General features: G+C 33.9%; 1 protein-coding gene across 3 annotated transcripts in view; it reads right to left on the reverse strand.

Annotated features, from left to right (window-relative positions):
* Window positions 1–20,156, reverse strand: part of ADAMTS6 (ADAM metallopeptidase with thrombospondin type 1 motif 6) — a 293,907-nt gene that overhangs the window by 149,300 nt on the left and 124,451 nt on the right. For all 3 annotated transcript variants that reach the window (XM_028123875.2, XM_028123874.2, XM_028123876.2), the window contains exon 9: window positions 18,018–18,123. In XM_028123875.2, coding sequence (XP_027979676.1) covers window positions 18,018–18,123 — 106 coding nt within the window. The remainder of the gene's footprint in view (window positions 1–18,017; window positions 18,124–20,156) is intronic.

Consider the following 20,156-nt stretch of genomic DNA (forward strand, 5'->3'; position numbering starts at 1 on the left):
GGGGCAGACAGAGGAAGAGGGAGAGAGAGAATCTCAAGTAGACTGCATGCTGAGCAGGAGCCTGATACGGGGCTCAATCTCATGACCATGAGATCATGACCTGAGCTGAAATCAAGAGTCAGACACCTAACCATCTGAACCACCCAGGCGTCCCTACAAAAGAACAATTGTAATTGGAAGTTTAAAATACAATACCATTTACAGTAGTACCAAAAAAAAAAAATATCTAGCTATGTATCTAAGAAAATATGTACAGGATCCATATACAGAAAACGACAAAATGTGATGAGAGAAAGCAAAGATGCAAATATATGGAGAGATATTCTGTGTTCATGGAATGAAAGACTCAACATTGTTGATACTGAATACTGACACTGAATACTGAAGATGTCAATTCTTCCCAACTTAATTTCTAAATTCATTAAATCTCACTCAAAATCCCAGCGAGCTGTTTTTCATATACAAGCATACTTCAGATATATTGCAGGTTCCATTCCAAACCACCACAATAAAGAGAATGTGTATTATATTTAAAGCTAAATACATAAATATGTATTACATATTTATAGTGTAAGTAAAGGAATTATTATGTTTTAATGCTTAACACAAATATCAAACAAAAATTGAAACAATCTACTCAAGTATTAGGAAGTACTGAGTTAAAAAGTAATTATAGAGTTTTTCCCCAACTGCAGACATTACATAACCTACTAGTCTATTCCACACATGCCTAGACATACACTCAAACATCGTGTTCAAAATTTGATTGCAAAATTAAATTAGGCACTTCTAAATTTATTATACCTAATGCTTAAATCACAGACATTTCTCATGCTTCATGTCACACAAAAAGGAATATTGCTATAAAAATTAAATAATTCAATAATTACTTTATCAATTCCCCAAGTGTTTAAAAAAGATTATATGTTTTATTATATTAATGTAATATAATGTAATATAAAGATATTTTCTATATTAGTTCAGAATTCAATATTCACAGTAGCATCAAAAGTTAAGTGTGATGTTAAATACAGAGAACAAACTGATAGTTGCTAGACTGGAGGGAGTTGGGGGTTAGGGGGCAAATTGAATGAAAGGGGGAGGGAGATAAAGGTTTCCAGTAATGGAAAAGATAAGTCACAAGGATCAAAAGTACAGCATAGGAAATGTAATCAATGGTATAGTAATAGCATTGTACGGTGACAGATAGTAGCTACCCTTGTGGTGAGCACAGCATAATGTAGACTTGTCAAATCACTATGTTGTGCCCCTGAAACCAAAGTAACATTGTATAAACTATATTTCAGTGAAAAAAGATACCAATGAAGTGTAAACACACACATACACAAAAAAGTTAAATATGATATTAATGCAAAAGACTAAGTATGCAGAGATAAATTGTGAGGTTTCCATTCCTTTTGGATTTAGTATTTAAAGAGCCTTTTTTCCACAGATAAAGACTGAGTATATAGTAGACACGGGAAACACAAAAATGAGTAAGTAATGGTCCTTACTCTCAAGGAGACAGGTGTTAAAAGAGTAGAGAATTCCTAACTGTCTTAAATATATTTACATTTTCATCCTGTCTAAATAGCACTACCAAAGCTTAAATTTTAAATGATTACTAGGTATTATTTATGCAGTTCTGGTCCTTCTGCTCTTTTCACTTTATGCCAGTTCTCTAGGACCTTACCTTTATGGATGAGATCCAAATTTATATATTTAGATCACCTATCTCATTGATTTTAGACTTGTACATCTAATTGCCCTCTGTACATTTCCACCTGGATGTCTTCCAGGCTTAACCTAACATAAAAATAATTCATTACTCCTTCAATTAAACTGGTTCCACGTTTATTTCAGCAGGTGGTACTGACGTGTCTCACTAAGGCTGAAAGATGAGAGTAATCTTTAATTTTCCCTCCCTCATCACTCCTATTCAATCAAGCATCAAACCCTGCTAATTTTATCTCTTCAACATATCTTTAATCTGCAGTGCCTGGGTGGCTCAGTCAGTTAAGCGTCTGCCTACGGCTCAGGTCATGATCCCAGGGTCCTGGGATGGAGTCCCGTATCAGGCTCCTTGCTTCTCTCTCTGATAAATAAATAAAATCTTTAAAAAAATAACTATATATCTTTAATCTATCCAAATGCCACCACCCTATTTCCAACCCTCATAATCTCTAGCCTGTAAATCAGGAATGTTTAGAAACCATCCTAGAGCCAGAGGGTTTGTCTTCAACCCAAGCTTAACCATTTAATTTCTTTGTCTCATTTAATTCATCTGTATAATGGAGAAAATATTTATTATTGTGTGCATTCACTGTGCTTATACTTCTGGAACATGACAATGACCCTCTAAAATAATATTAGTAGTACTAATTTAGACAACTGCAGCAGCATGTTCTCCTCTGTGAAAGCCAAATCTCATGCAGTGTCTAGAGTGACCTAATCTAAAATGAAAATCTGACCATACCATCTCTATTAAAAATTACTCAGTGACTTTCCACTGTCCTAAGAGATAACATGCAAGCTCTTTATTACATACATAAGGCCCTATATCATCTACTTCTTATTTATCTCACCAGTTTCATCTCACAACATCTTGTTTAGGCATTTCACCATCAAGCATCATTAAGCTCCATGTAGTCATCATGATGCATTATGTTCCTTTATATTTCAGATGCTTTTGCTCAAAAAAAATTGCCAATGGAGAATTTTAATCCAATGAAAATATCCTTTAAAAGTGAAAGTAAAATAAAAAATTTTCAGACAAATAAAAGTTCAGAGAATAAGTTGCCAGGAAAACTACGCTTTAAGAAATACTAATGGGGGGCGCCTGGGTGGCTCAGTCGTTAAGTGTCTGCCTTCAGCTCGGGTCATGATCCCAGGGTCCTGGGATCGAGCCCCGCATCAGGCTCCCTGCTCTGCGGGAGGCCTGCTTTTCCCTCTCCCACTCCTCCTGCTTGTGTTCCCTCTCTCACTGTGTCTCTCTCTGTCAAATAAATAAAATCTTAAAAAAAAAAAGAAATACTAATGGGAGGTTTTCAGGGAGAAGGAACATAATAGATGAAAATATGGATTTACATGAAAGAACAAAAAAAGAACCAGAAACGGTATAAAATATGTATGTAAGTATAAAATATATTCTCATTTTTTAATTTTTCTAAAAAAAGTTAACTGTCTAAAGCAAAAATAATAACAAGGACTTCTAGGATTTATAACATATGAAGAATCAAAATATATGACAACAATAACCAAAGGATGGGAGGAGGAAAATGAATTATATCTTATGGGACAAATGAAGTGCAAAAATTTTATTTGGATATAAACTGATAAATTAAAGATCCACATTGTAAACTATAAGGCAACCACAATAGAGAGATAGATAGGTAGATAAAGGAGGTATAGTTAAAAAGCCAATAGTGAGGATAAAATGGCATATTTTAAAGTAATTAAGAGAAAATTCAAACAAAAACAGGAAAAACTAGACAACAAGTGCTAGATTAATGACCAAAAACCACTAATTACATTAAATGTAAATGAACAAAAAAAATACAATTAAAAAGTGGAAATAGTTAAACTGGATTAACAAAGCAAAACCCAACTACAAGTTGTCCAAAAGAAATCCTCTTTAAATATAGACAGAAGTAAACTCATAGTAAAAGAATTAAAAAAAGATAGACCATGAAACAATAAGATGAAAGCTAGGATCACTATATTAATGACACAAAGTAGATTTCAGAAAAGTAATGTTAACAAGGATAAAAAGAGATATTTTATAATGGTAAAGAATCAACTAATCAAGAAGATATATTCTAATTGTGAATGCATGTAATTATAAAGTTTCAAAATGTATGAAGTAAAACTGAGCAATGAAAGGAGAAATGGACAAATCTGTACATTGGTTGAGATTTCAAATTTCTCTATTAAAAATGGATAGATCAACTATAAAGAAAAGCTGTTAGAATATAGGAGACTTAAACAACACTATCAAACAAATGGATCTAATTGAAAATGCTAGAACATCCCACCCAACAACAAATAACGCTTTCTTTTCAAGGATGCAAGACACATTCACCAAGATAGAAAATATAATGGATTGTAAAGCAGGTTTCAATTAGAAGAATCAAAGTAATGGTATATATTATTTGACTACAATCCAAGAAGAATCACAAAAAAATACAGTGTTAATTAAATGAAAATGGAAATGCACAATAATGAAATGTCATATGCTACTAAAAAAGAGCCCACAAAGAAATTTATAACTTTAGGTCTTATGAAAGATGGGAGATGTAAAATAAACGAACTAAGCTTCTCCTTTAAAAGGATAAAAAAAAAAAATAGGAAATTAAACCTAAAGTAAGCATAAGAAAGGAGAAAAATAAAAAGCAGAACAATAAAATTTTTAAATGAGCATGCAATAGATAAAATCAATGAAATAAAAAAATTTTTTAAAGAAAACAATAGAATTAAAAAACCTAAAGCTATATTGATCAAGAAAAAAAGAAGTGACGTCGGCAAGATGGCAAAATAGGTAATTCCTGACTTTAGTCCCCTTTACAGAAAAAGCAACTAGCAAATATCCATAAGTCAGACACCTTTGTGAAGATTTCAGAACTCAGGGGTGAGGCAGACGCACCCCCTTAAACAACAACAATAACAAAAATAAGAAAAACTACATTAGAGTGGTAAGAGGAACAGTTTTACTTTGACTATATCATCCTTCTCTCAGGCCTATGCAGCACTGCACCAAGTGGGTCCCCCTGAGCCTACAGTTTCTCCAGTGGAAAAAAGAGAGTCCAACATGGCATCCAGTTCCCCCAGCATTCCAGGACATTTACCAGGAGGACCACTTAGTTGTGTCATAGGGATCACTAGGGGAACGAGCTAAAGACAGAGAGAGAAAGGACACAAGCTTATAGCAATTAGCACTTCATATTCCTGCTAGACAGAGGTGGCACCTTAGCAGAGATCCCAACCAGGTGGCTCAAGGGAAGTGCACATCTGAGCCAGTGGCCTCTTCTGGCCAGGCAACTTGATCAATAGTTCTGTTAGGTTTGGGTCTCCACCAATTGGCCTGTCCCAGCCATGGACACATTCTAGAGACCCACCCACACAAGTAAGTGAGTCACAGGATCTGACTACTGCTGAGCACAGCCTCCAGCACTGCTTGACCAGGAAGCCTGGACAGTGATGTCAGGCAGCCATGCAGCACATATGACAGGCAGCCCCAGCAAGAAAGCACATCAGCAGCTCCACAACACAGCTGTCTGTGAAAGACTGGAAGAGAAAATGGCTTCCTCGAACTCACAGATACCAATGCAAAGATACAAAGATCACAAGGAATCAAGTAAATTTCTACAATCAAAGGATACTAATAAGCTCTAATAACTAACCCTAAAGAAATAGAGATCTATGAACTGTATGACAAAAAACTCAATAATTTTTTAAAGAAATTCAGTGAACTGTAGGAAAACACAGATAGATAACTAAATGAAATTAGAATAGGGCGCCTGGGTGGCTCAGTCGTTAAGCGTCTGCCTTCAGCTCAGGTCATGATCCCAGGGTCCTGGGACTGAGTCCCATATTGGGCTCCCTTCCTTGCGGGGAAGCCTGATTCTCCCACTCCCACTCCCGCTGCTTGTGTTCCTGCTCTCACTATCTCTGTCTCTGTCAAATAAAATCTTTTAAAAAAAAGAATTAGACAAACAATTCATGAACAAAATGAGAAGTTCAACAACAAATAGAATTAAAAAACAAACAAACAAAAAATCCTGGAGCTAAAGAACACAATGACTAAAGAATTCAATAGAGAAATTCAATAACAGACTGAACAAAGCAGAAGAACCAGTGAATTCAAAGAAAAGTCCACTGAAATCTCATCAGAAAAGCAAAAAGAAAAAGAAAAAGAGTGAAGAAAGCCTATATGAATAACAGAATACTATTAAAAGAAACTACCTATATGTTATTGGAGTCCCAAAAAGAGATAACTGGAAGAAAAGGGCAGAAAGCTTATTTACAGAAATAATGGCTGAGGACTTCCCAAATCTGGGGAGAGATTGGACATCCAAGTTCATGACACTCTTAAGTGCCCAAGTAGTTTCAACTGAAAAATATTTACTCTGAGAAAAATTAAAATAAAACAGTCTAAAATCAAAGACAAAGAGAGAACTTTTTTTTTTAAGATTTTATTTATTTATTTGATAGAGAGAGACAAAGCGAGAGGAGGAACATAAGCAGGGGGAGTGGGAGAGGGAGAGGGAGAAGCAGGCTTCCTGCGGAGTGGGGAGCCTGATGTAGGGCTCGATCCCAGGACACTGGAATCATGACCTGAGCCGAAGGCAGACGTTTAACAACTGAGCCACCCAGGCGCCCCTCAAAGAGAGAACTTTAAGAAGGGGAGCCTGGGTGGCTCAGTTGGTAGAGTGTCTGACTCATGATTTTGGCTCAGGTCACGATCTTATGGGTTTGCTCATCGTGGAGTCTGCTTTTGATTCTCTGCCCCTCTCTCTCTCCCTCTGCCCCTTCCCTGGCTCACACTCACTCTCTCTCCCTAAAATAAATAAATATAATAAAATCTTTAAAAAAAAAGCAGTAAGAAAAAAATTCGTCAACGAGGGAACCCCCATAGATTATCAGCAGATTTCTCAGGAGAAACCTTGCAACCAAGAGAGATTGGGATATGCTTAAAGTGCTGAAAGAAAAAAAAAAAACTGCCAACCAGGAACATTTAATTTGGCAAAGCTGTCCTTCAGAAATGAAGGAGTAATAAAAAATTTCTAGGCCTAAAAAAGATGAAATAGTTCATCATCACTAGACCTGCTTTTCAAGAAATGCTTAAAGGAGTGTTTCAAACTGAAATGACAGGATGCTGGTAAGTAACATGAGAACACAATGAAAATATAAAACACACTGGTAAAGTATATAGATAAATTCAGAATATTACAGTATTATATGATGGCATGTTAACTCTAATATAAAGGTTAAAGAACAAAATATAAGTATAAAAATGACAAGAGCTACAATAATTTTAATTGATATGCCATACAAAATATGTAAATTGTGATGTAAAATATGGTGGGAAAATTATTAAAGGACAGTTTTTGTATGTAATGGAAGTTAAGCTGTTATTATCTTACAACAAACTGTTATATCTATAATATGGTTTATGTAAAGGTAATGGTAATCACAAAGCAAAAACCTACTGTAGATTCACAAAAGATAAATAAAAGAGAATCAAAACAAACCACCACAGAAAATTATATATTCACAAAGACAGCAAGAAAGAAAGGAACAAAGGGATTACAAAAGAGCCAGCAAATAATAAGATGGCATTACTAAGTCCTCAGATATCCATAATTACTTTAAATGTAAATGGAGTAAATTCTCTAATCAAAAAACATGGAGTGGCAAAATGGATAAAAAAATAAGACTGACCTATTCACTGCCTATAGGTGCAAAGTGAAGAGATGGAAAAAGATATTCCATGCAAATGGAAACCAAGAGAGAAGAGAGATAGCTATACTTATACCAGACAAAACAGCCTTTAACTCAAAAGCTGTAATAGGAGACAAAGTAATTCATATATAATCTTAAAGGGGTCAATTTATAAAGAGGATATAACAATTATAAATATGTACACACCCAACATTGGATTCCTAAAATATGTAAAACAAAGACAAACAGAACTAAAACAAGACATAAACACAATATAATAATTGTTGGGGATTCTAATACCCCACTTTCAACAATACATCACTCAGACAGAAAATGAAGAAACATCTGACTGGAGCTACACTTTAGACACTATATAGATCTTTCCATCCAACATTTGCAGAATACACATTCTTCTCAAGCACCCACAAAACATTTACCAGGATAAATCACACAATAGATCACAACACAAGTTTTAACAAATTTAAAAATATTGAATTTACAATAGCCAAATTATGGAAGCACCCCAGTGTCCATCAACAGATGAATAGATAAGGATGTTATATATAAATAATATTCTATTCTGTGTGTGTGTGTATATATACATACCCACACAATGGAATATTATTTAGCCATAAAAAAGAATGAAATCTTGCCATTTGCAACAACATGGATGGAGCTAGAGAGTAACAACATGGATGGAGCTAGAGAGTATAATGCTAAGCAAAGTAAATTAGTCAGAGAAAGACAAATACCATATGATTTCACTCATATGTGAAATTTAAAAAACAAAATAAACAAGCAAAGGAAAAAAAGAGAGAGAGAGAGAGAGAAACCAAGAAATAGACTCTTAACTATAGAGAACAACTGATGGTTACCAGAAGGGAGGTGGGTGGGGGATGGGTGAAATAGGTGAAGGGGATTAAAGAGTACACTTATCATGATGAGCACTGAGTAATGTATAGAATTGCTAAATCACTATATTGTCACCTAAAAATAATATAACACTGTATGTTAACTATACTGGAATTAAAATTAAGAACTTAATAAAAAATAATAATGCATATACAGTACATGGGCATACTAGTATGCCCATACCATTAACAAAAAACCCCCACAATGGATGGAATAGAACAATCTGAATTTCAGTTATGATGGGATTGCTGGGTGTTGATATTTTTGAATTCTACACTTGGCACAAAGATAAACATTTGTAAAATGAGTATGGATTATATTTATAATAATAACTGTATGCCCTAAAATTTTTTTTAAAATACTGAAATCATTCCAAGACTCTTATCACCACAGTAGTATGATACTAAGAATCAACAGGAAAAAAGCAGGAAAATTCACAAAAACAGGGAAATTAAACAACACATTGCTGAACAATCAATGGGTCAAAGAAGGAATAAAAATGTAATAAAAAACTACTTTGAGACAAACGTAAATGGAAAAACAACATACCAAACTTAGGATACTAGCAAAAGCAATTCTAAGAGGGAACAGTATAGTGATCAATGCTGATGTTACAAAAAAAGAAAGATCTCAAATAAATAATCTGATTTTATGCCTTAAAGAACTAGAAAAAAAAGGAACAAAATAAGGCCAAATTTTGTAGGAAAAAATAACAAAGATCAGAAAAGAAATGAGTGAGAGAATAGAAAATCAATAGAAAAGACCAATGAAATCAAGAGGTGCTTTTTTGAAAAGATAAGCCAAACTGACAAAACTTAGAGTAACTCGAAAAAAAAATTTAAATAAATATAGTCAGAAATGAAAGTAAAGACATTACAACTGATACCCCAGAAATACAAAAATCATAAGGGGCAATTACAAACAATGATACATTAACAAATTAAATAAGACAGAAGAAAAGGAAAAATTCCCAGAAACATAACCCACTAAGACTGAATCATGAAGAAATAGAAATTCTGAACAGATCATTAACAAGTAAGGAGATTGATCAGTAACTATAAACCTCCCAAAGAAGAAAAACCCAGGGACAGATAAATTCGGTGGTGAATTCTACTGAACAGTTAAAGAATTAATGCTAATCCTTCTTAAACTCTTCCAAAAAACCAAAAAGAAACAAATACCCCCAAGTCTTTTACAAGGAACCAGCATTGCCCTGATAGCAAAGCCAGAATACATTCAAGACAAGAAAACTATAGGCCAATATCCCTGATGAATATAGATACAAAAATTTTCAACAAAATAATAGAGAAACGAGTTTAACAATACATTAAGATGATCACACACCATGATCAAGTAGGATTCATCCCTGAGATGCAAGGATGGCTCAACACATGCAAATCAGTAAGTGTGATACATCACATTAATAGAATGAAAAATAAAAATCATATGTGGATCTCAGTAGATAATGAAAAAGGATTTAACAAAATTCAACGTCCCTTCATTTTAAAAACTCTCAACAACGTGGGTGTATAGAGGCAACAAACCTCGACATCATAAAAGCCATATATGACCGCCCACAGCTATATTATAATCAATGGTGAACTTTTAAGCTTTTCCTCTAAGATCAGGAAGAGTATCTAATCAAGAGTATCCTCCATACTTCCACCTCTCCTAGTCAACATAGTAAGTCCTAGCCAGACCAATCAGGCAACAACAATAACAAAAAATGAAATGCATTCAATCAGAAAGGAAGAAGTAAAATTATCTCTGCTCAGAGACTCCACCAAAAAATGGTTAGAACTAATAAATAAATTCAGTAAAGTGCAGACTACAAAAGTCAACATACAAAAATCAGTTGTGTTTCTATATACAGAACTATGAACAATCTGAAAAAGAAATAAAATTATACCATATACAGTAGCATCAAAAACTATAAAATCATTAGAAATAAAATCATTAGAAATAAACTTAATCAGGAGCATCTGGCTGGCTGAGTCAGTAGAGTGTGTGACTTTTGACCTTGGGGTCCTGAGTTCAAGCCCTACATTTGGTGTACAGCTTACTTTTAAAAAATGCAATTAAATGAATTAATTTTTATATTTTAAATATTTGAAATATGAATTTTAAATAAAATTCATTTAATTACCTTTTTTCAAGATTTTTATTTATTTATTTATTTGACAGAGAGCAAGAGAGCACAAGCTGGGAGAGTGGCAGAGGGAGAGGGAAAGGGAGAAGGAGGCTCCCCACTGAGCAGGAAGCCCAATGCAGGGCTCAATCCCAGGACCCCGGGATCATGACCTGAGTCGAAGACAGACACTTAACTGACTGAGGCACCCAGGTGCCCCTAATTAAATTTTTTAAAAAAGAAATACATTTAATCAAAGAGGCAAAAGACCTGTATACTAAAGACAATAAGAAATTGATAAAAGAAATTGAAGAAGACAAATAAATTTGAAGATATCTCTTGTTAATGGATAGGAAGAGTTAATATCGTTAAAATGTTCAAACTACCCAAAACCATCTATAGGTTCAATACAAGTCCTATCAAAATTCCAATGACATTTTTCACAGAAATCCTAAAATTTGTATGAAATGACAAAAGACATAAGATTGCCAAAGCAATCTTGAAAAACAACAAAGCCAGTGGTATCACAAAACTGGAGGCAATGGAACAGAACAGGAAACCCAAAAAGACACACACACACACACACACACACACACACACACACACACGGTCAACTAACATTTTAAAGGGGTGCCAATAATACTCAATGTGAAAAAGATAGTCTCTTCAATAAATGGTGATGGGAAAACTGGTCTGCAAAAAATATGAAATTGGACCCGTATCTTACACAACTCCTAAGAACTAACTCAAAATGAGTTAAAGATTTAAGTGTAAGATCAGAAACCATAAAATTCCTGGAAGAAAATATAGGGGAAAAGGGTTTTCAGCATCACCAATCATCTGGGAAATGCAAATCAAAAGCACAATGAGATATCACGTCACACCTATCAGAATGGTGAATATAAAAAACAATAGATTACAAATGCCAGCAAGAATGTGGAGAAAAGGGAACCCTTGTTGATGGGAATGTAAATTGGTACAGTCACTATGGAAAACAGTATGGAGGTTCCTCAAAAAAGTAACAGTAGAACTACCATATGATCCAGAAATCCCACTTCTGGTTATACAGCCAAAGGAAATGAAATGACTATCTCAAATAGATATCTGCACCCTCATGTTCATTGGAGAATTATTCATAATAGTCACAATTTAGAAACAACTTAAATGTCCATCAACGGATAAAGGGATAAAGAAAATGTGATATATAAATACACACACACACTCTCTTTCTCTCTCTCTCGAATACTATTCAGTCATAAAAAGGCAGAAAATCCTGCCATTTGTTTCAGTGAGGATGAACCTTGAGGGCATGAAATGAAAAAAGTAAGATCAAAGACAAATACTGTGTGATATCACTTACGTGTCATCTAAAAAAGCTGAACTCCTAGAAACAGTGAGTAGACTAGTGGTTGTCAGGGACTAGGGTGTGAAGGAAATGGGGAGATATTCAAAGTGTACAAACTTCCAGTTATACAATGAATAAGTTCTGAAGGTCTCATGTAATGTGACTATAGTTAATAATACTGTATTATATACTTGAACGTTGCTAAGAGAGTGGATCTTGAATGTTCTCACCACACACACACAAAAAAGGTAATTATATGATGTGATGGATGTGTTAACTAACCTTATCATGGTAATCATTTCGCAATATATACGTGTATCAAATCATCACGTTGTACACCTTAAACTTATACAATGTTATATGTCAATTATATCTCAATAAAGCTGGAAAAAAAGAAAAAAGGAGAAAACACAAATTACAAATATCAAGAATGAATGGTCGAATATCATTATTTAAGACATTAAAAAAGACAATAAGAGAATATTATAATAAATTTGACAATTTAGTTGAAATAGTCTAAATACTTTGAAAGACATAATTAACAAAAAAACTCAAAAGATTTAAATAATGGGCTATCCTATATTTAATATAAAAACTAAATTATTAATCAACAATCTTTCCATAAAGAAAATTCCAGGCTCAGATGGCTTCATTGGTGAATTCTATCAAACATTTAAGGAAGAAATACCATCAACCTTATGTATACAAACTCTTCCAGAAAATAGAACAGTTCCTAAATCAATTTATATGACTATATTCTGATACCAAAACTCAAGAAATACATTAGAGGCACTTGGGTGGCTCAGTCAGTTGCGCATACGACTCTTGATTTTTGGCTCAGGTCATGATCTCAGAATCGTGAGATCGATCCCCACATGGGGGCTGGACTGGGCATAGAGCTTGATTTAGATTCTCTCCCTCCTTCTCCCTCTGCCCCCTCCCATACCCCACTCATGCTTTTTCTCTCTCTCTAAAAAAATAAAAACTAAAAAAAAAAGAGACACAATATAAGAAAACTACAACCAAAAAAACAATAAAAAAGAAAACTACAACCAATTTTTTTAACAAATCATGCTAAAAAACTAGATACTTGTGACAGAAAAAGAACCTCAACCTTTACTTCATACTATACAAAAAAATTAACTCAGGGGGTGCCTGGGAGGCTCAGTCATTGAGCATCTGCCTTTGGCTCGGGTCGTGATCTCAGGGTCCTGGGATCCAGGCCCGCATCGGGCTCCCTGCTCCGCGGGAAGCCTGCTTCTCCCTCTCCCACTCCCCCTGCTTGTGTTCCCTCTCTCACTGTGTCTCTGTCAAATAAATAAATAAAATCCTTAAAAAAAAAAAGTTAAAAATTAACTCAGAATAGATCATAGATCTTAATATAAAAGCTCAAAGTATGTGACTTCTAGACAAAAATATAGAAGAAAATTTTCACAATTTTGAAGTGGGCAAAGACATTTTAGGACACACACAAAAAACACAATCCATACAAGAAAAATTTTAAATTACACTTCATTAAAATTTTTAAATTGTTTTTTTTAAAAAAAACATTAAAAAATGAATGGCAAACAATAGACTTGGAGAAAATATTCACCTTATGTATATATGACAAAGACTTTTTTACCCAGGATATACTGAGAACTCTTGCAACTCAATAAGAAGAGACACCTCAGTTTGAAAAAAAAAATGGGAAAAAGATTTTGAATAGACATTCAAAGAAGATAATGAATGACAAATAAGCCTATGAAAAGATGCTCATCACTAACATTATTTATCAGAAAATAGATGATTAATTAAAATTACAATGAGATGCCACTAAAATGTATAATAATGGCTAAAATAAAAAAGACACAAACAAATGTTGGCAAGGATCTTGAAGCAATCGACTCTGATAGATTGCTAGTGGGAATGCAAAATGGTATCTAGCCACTATGAAAAACAGTTCATGGTAAAGTGAACCTAACACATACCATAATACCAGCAGTACCACCCAAGAGAAATGAAAGTATATGTCCAAACAAATACTTGTACATGGATGTTCATAGCAGTCCTATTCATTATAACAGCTCCAAACTAGAAAAAAACTAAAATGTGGTATCTGCTATTGCTATTGATAAGGAATACTATTCAGAACAAAAAAAATACATAAAAGCTACAGATACACACAACAACATGGGTGAATCTCAAAAGCATTGTGCCAAGGGAAAGAAACTAGATACAAAAAGTACCCTCTATATAAGTTGACTTAAATTGAACTATAGAAAAGACAAGTCTAATCTATAGTGATAGGAAGTAGATCTGTGGCCATCTGGGCCCAGGGAAAAGGGGAGGAGATTGGAGATTGACTGTAAAAAGGGAAAAAGGGGACTTTTTCAGGTAATGAAAATGCTGACATCTTAACTGTGGTGGTGGTTAAATGGTTATATACATTTGCCGTAATTCATTGAAGTACACACAAAAATGTATGCATCTTTATTGTATGTAAATTATACTTAAATGATCTTTTAAAATGTACTCAAGGGAAAGCAAACTCTTCCAGAACACACAGAATACTTCTTAACTCATTTTATAAGACTAACATTATTTTGATACCAAAACTAGACAAAGGCATTAACGTCCCAAATAGAGTCTCAAATACTAGTTCCAAATCCTAAAATTCCCTTAGTGTATTAATTATTAGCCTTCTGTTATGAAAGTACAGCCCTGATCAAACATTTCGAGACACCTAGGTATTTGTAGCAAGAGAAAGGAAGTTTGGATTAAAGAAAATAGTAATAAGAGCTTCCTAATACAAGTAACCTAATCTACAATTTTATCCTGAAGCCTGCCACATATCTCCTTTAAAAAAAAAAAAAAAAAAACTCCTAACCAATCATTTGTATCCCTACTGGAAAGACCAAACATTGACACTGATTTCCAAAAGCAAGACCAATGTATACTTGCAGCTTTCACTAAAACATTTAACATTTCCATAAATTTTGTCAAAATCAGTTATAGTTCACTAAATCATGATTAAATATTAAATGAGCTAAGTCAACTAAAAGATTTATGATCTTAGGACCTATTCGTTTTTGTGCAGAAGTATCGGACGTATACAATAGTAGTGAGAGTAGCATAATGGACTCCGATCCATACACTATCAAGATAATAAAATTCAAGATGTTGCTATTCTTGCTGTATCTTTCTCTGTTCTTCACTTTCTTTTAAAAGCAAATCTCAAACATCCTGTCATTTCAGTCCTGCATACTTCAATATGCATCCCTAAAAATTATAAATACTTTTAAGATGTCTTTTTAAGATTATTTCTTTTTGGGGGCACCTGGGTGGCTCAATCGTTAAGCGTCTGCCTTCGGCTCAGGTCATGATCCCGGGGTCCTGGGATCGAGCCCCGCATTGGGCTCCCTGCTCTGCAGGAAGCCTGCTTCTCCCTCTCCCACTCCCCCTGCTTGTGTTCCCTCTCTCGCTGTCTCTCTCTCTCTGTCAAATAAATAAATAAAATCTTTAAAAAAAGATTATTTTTGTACAGTATGGAAACATTAGTTTTCTCAATATACAAGAAGTCAAGTTGAATTTTTCAACATATTTTTTCCACTGCTGAAACCTATAGCAACTATATAATTAAAATTAAAAGATCTTTCAATAAGCATTATTTTCTATAAGGTTTCATTGCCTATGGCTTATAACTACATTAAAGCTAGACATGTTATTTAAATATAGCATAAACCCCCAATCTTTTATTTTATAAGAAAATTAATTTCTTGTTTTTACAAAGAGAAATAAAAGTGGTCACTAATTTGATCCCCATACGAGTCACCAGAAAAAAAATGGTCACTAAGGCCTAGCAAAAGAAAAAATAAAAAAGTTACCCCATAGCTGTTCAAAATAGATAGTATATCCATCCCTACACAAGTATACAGTGGGTGCAAAACCATACTCTACACACTGTAAAGAATACTAGAAAATCTTCCAATGGTCTAGTGATTCAGTGGGGGCACTTCTCAGTAACTCAGAGTCAAATATTCCTCATTGTGATAAATCTAAAGATAACATCACATCACTTAACATCCATCCTACTAAATGATACAAGTTATAAAACTTCAATATACTTTAACTGAAAACTGTACTTGATATATTTACCATGGCTGTTACTTTGTCTCAGGAAGAATAGGGAACACAGAATTTTAGGGATGCCATGAGTTGTGCCAGAACTGACTTGCTAAGTTTCTTAAAGCTAAACCCTAAGATTGTAAAAACAAGTAAAGGGACCTTCATTCATAAAAGAGATTTTTCCCTAACTGAGCAAATAATAATTTGATATATTGAAAAAGATATGTTAAACATACCCTGCCCAGGTTGTCTGGGGAAAGGGAATGGAAGTTACGGACATATTAATCAACTGAACATAGAAGGATGGCTGATTTTTCACTTGTCAAATAACATTTTTGAATGGAAGCATTTCTTCTGGCTCTCAATATAAAGCATTTTGTAGATTTCCCCTCTCCTCATTTTTAGCAGTCATATTATCAAACAAGAATTAGCTGTGAAATAAAGTTACTTTAAATCATATAAATCTTAAAAGGTTAATTCATATTCTACTTCTCTTTCATAATTGCCTATATAAGGCACAAGCCATTCATCTTAGAAAGAATTAAAAGGAGTTACCCAAGAGGCCAACAACAATACCAAAAATCTAGGAAGGCTGAGAGTTGGTCAGTTAGAATCTTCATCTCAATAAAAGATACAAAGAGAGATAAACCCTTACCTCAGCTATTTAAGTACATACAAGAAGGAGACTTACAACGCATATGTTGACATTGACTAACTTCTGACTGCATGAGGTAACAGTGCTCTCATACACACATTATTCATCTGCTGTATGTTACTTGTCCTAACCTTTCAATTTAATTGAATCTAACAGAACCTATTAAATTCAGTCTGGTTGTATAAGATTATGACAGTCATTAATGAGCCAGACTTTTAAGTGCATTAAAGATAAACTGACTGGTTAAGAGGGCTTTCCCCTTTTGTTCCCTTGCTGTTTACTGCAATGAAAACTACAATACCAATATTTTTAGGCCTGTAATACTGACTTTCCCTCATGTCTGAATCAAGTTAGGTTTAAACTTGCTGGTTACTCGCATTTACACATAAACCAACACTAATTTGGTAAAATTTAAGTCGCAATCTTCAAAATAATGCAACAGACTGACTCAATTTCACTCTCCACTTTGAAAAAAAAAAAAAAAACAAGCTGAGCTACAGATTTATCTCGGGAATGACCTCTGAGGCAAGTGTATAATAAACATTCATTTTTATTTGTTCTTTTTCCCCCCATCCTTTTCTCTACCAAAAGCAGACTGTAAAACTTAAATCATACAAATGTCAGGAGTTCCTGCAAATAGGTTGCTTGTTTTAGTTAAAAATATTTGACGATCCTTTTAAAGTTTTCAAATTTCTCTCCTTCCATGTGAGCATTGCTTGAAAAAAAGAAAGTAAGGATTTTATTGCTATGTGTGTGCATGTGGGGGGATAGCCATAGGACTGTTTTTGGCACAGATTTATTTAAAACAAATATTAAAAACTCCAGATCCTCCTAAAAGGTGATGAGAATGATATCTCACTACTCTTTGTAGCGACAGTTTTGGTTGTTGTTGGTTGTTTTTTTTTTGTTTGTTTGTTTGTTTTTTTATTTCAGTGACATATTACACCTGAAAACACAAGTTACATAGCACTGATTGCACAAACTTTATGTCTGGAAAAGGTATGCTCACCCGCTGTATGAAGAGTGAAAATTCAAAGTAGATTTTATGGTAGTGGCATCAATGATAACTTTAAAATATATAGGTACTGTCACTTGCGGAAAAGAAAGATCATTTAAACAATTTAACTTAGAGGAACTGTGTGATGAGCAGACCGTGCTAAAGGTAAATTATTTCAAATATATATAACAAAACTTAAGTGTGTCTCATTCACCACTCTAAAAATATGGGTCATTGAATCAGAAAGATTATTTAACAAGTCTCCAGTTCTTAAGATGATTTATCCCAATACCCCAAATGATAACATTCTCTACTGAAATCAGACAAAAAGGCAGTAAAGTATGTTTGAGCACAGGCGCTCCACACAGTAGTTACGAGTTGCTCAAAAGAGTGGAGTTCTAAAATTTATTTTGATTTTCTTAAACTCACTCACTTGTGACCAATCTCATGTGCAATGGTAAAAGCGGAACCCAGGCCAATGTCTTCATTAATGCTGCAGCTCCTTTCAGGCTCACACATTCCAGCCACAGAGGCCAAGCCTGAATAAACAGAAGGAGACACAAAGGGTCAAGCCAAGGTGTTTCAGTCTTAAAAAGCCCATACTTATAAATGCCTGGATTCTTTTTAATAACCTCCATGCACAGAAGGAACAGTTGGCAAAAGGTTAACTTTCTAGTCATTTGCAAAATCACTGGGGGGAGTTTCACTTTGCCGGCTAGACATTAATATTTTTTGAACTGCAGTCAGTGCTGGAAAATGTCTAGACTAGGGGTTAGATTTATAAATTTTACTTCTGGTAACTTGGGACCACCTAGTAACTTGAGCCAGAAGAGGGAATTCAAGAAAGCATTTCTATTTTAACATTCTTCAGGCTGTAGAAAAGCAAAATACATCCACATTATTTTTCTAAAGAGATCTGTTTAAGTTTAGTGGGTTCATAAAAATATACAAGCAACTTTTTAGTTACCAAAAAAAGGGAATCCCAAATGGTTTTTTTTAAATGACATTTTTTTATAAAAGCAAAAATGAATGATTCAAAAGAGAAAAAGGAGAACTGTTAAAAATAGGAGGTTTTGCATTTTTTTAATCTTCTGAAATAAGTCCTGATAGTGATGCAACAATTTCTTTAGGTACTTTAATGGAAAGAAAGACATTCGTACATTCAGTGGTTATCTCCTCTCCCAACCCCCTTCAATGCATTAGCTTTACTAATAAAGCAAAAACTACAGTGTTAATTCACTGATTCTAATGAAATGTTCCGTTCTCAAGGTATTCCTCCCTTGGGAATTATAGCTTGTAAAAGTTTTCATATTTACTTCCAAATGAATATCACGCCCTGTGAATTGGTACGTAACTTTAAAAACAGTACTTAGAAAAAAAGAATTTTTGTGTGAAAAATGTCATGTGTTATAAGGAAACAGATGCCAAATTATACTTAACACATATAGGAACGAAAGTTATTTAAAAGAAATTGAAGGAAAAGTAGGAAAAACATTTTGTATGTTAGTAATCTACTATCGTTACCCAAATAATAATTATCTAACCACAAAAAGTGATTCGAATCCAATTCAATGAATATTTATTGACCGCAATAAGCAATGTTCCATGCTAGGTACAATTTCCCAGTTACACTAATTTGGAACGATAAAAGCTATTCAATTAATATTTTTACTGATAAGAAAGCTCTAGAAATTGTTTCTCTGTACCTTCTAATATAAAATATGAACATAACAGCCACACTGGAACAGAGATGAGGTCAGTGCTAGATTTGCTAATAGATCGTTTGTTCTTCCTACTGTTTTATGTGGAGGGAGCATGAGCTGGGGAAGGGGTTGATTTCTGTCTCTGAGTTATTGTAAATACTAGTGTTATCCTTGTTGTGCCCTTCCATCTACTTAGAAGTCTTGGGACCTGAAGAAGAGGAAGTAAAAAGAGGGACTAGTTGGGGCATAAGTCACTAAGGTGACTTAATTTTTTTAGTAAATCACAAATATTTAAGAAATGTTAGTTCTAAATTCCCCTGGGAGAAAGAGAGATAAGGAGAGAAAGAAAACCAAAAAAGTGTGCAGTAGATTATCTGGCTAAGCTATTGAGTTCAGTATCATTCATGATATGGGAAGAACAAAGCCACACTGTTTGAATACTGTTTCTGTTTTAAGCTTTATGAAACTTGGTTAAAAAACAATTACTGAGAATAATTATTATTGTTAAATTAACATTTCTTATATTTCCCAAAATATATTATTCCATGGGTTAGATTTTTGTTCATTGTCATTGTGACTGTTTGGTATATACCATGTGGTGATATTTTTAACCGAGAATTTTCAACGACTCCCCAGGGTGTATTTGCAAGCACAGATTTACCTCTCTATCTGATATAAAAATAACTTAGTTGTTCTCCTAAAAGACCAACTTCAGAAAGAACATATTTGGGAAATAACTAAGTTAAAACTTCAGAGCTAAATCCTAACTGAAATAAAATAATTTAGAGCTAATCTATTTTCACAACGCCTACAACTTTCTATATTCCTATAAAATTGAGGCTGTCAAAGTTCTTATGTGTGATTGTGTT

Source organism: Eumetopias jubatus, unplaced genomic scaffold (genome assembly GCF_037043125.1).
Source record: "Eumetopias jubatus isolate StellerSeaLion01/CBP00866 unplaced genomic scaffold, mEumJub1_p1.0 scaffold_5, whole genome shotgun sequence".
Taxonomy (NCBI): Eukaryota; Metazoa; Chordata; class Mammalia; order Carnivora; family Otariidae; genus Eumetopias; species Eumetopias jubatus.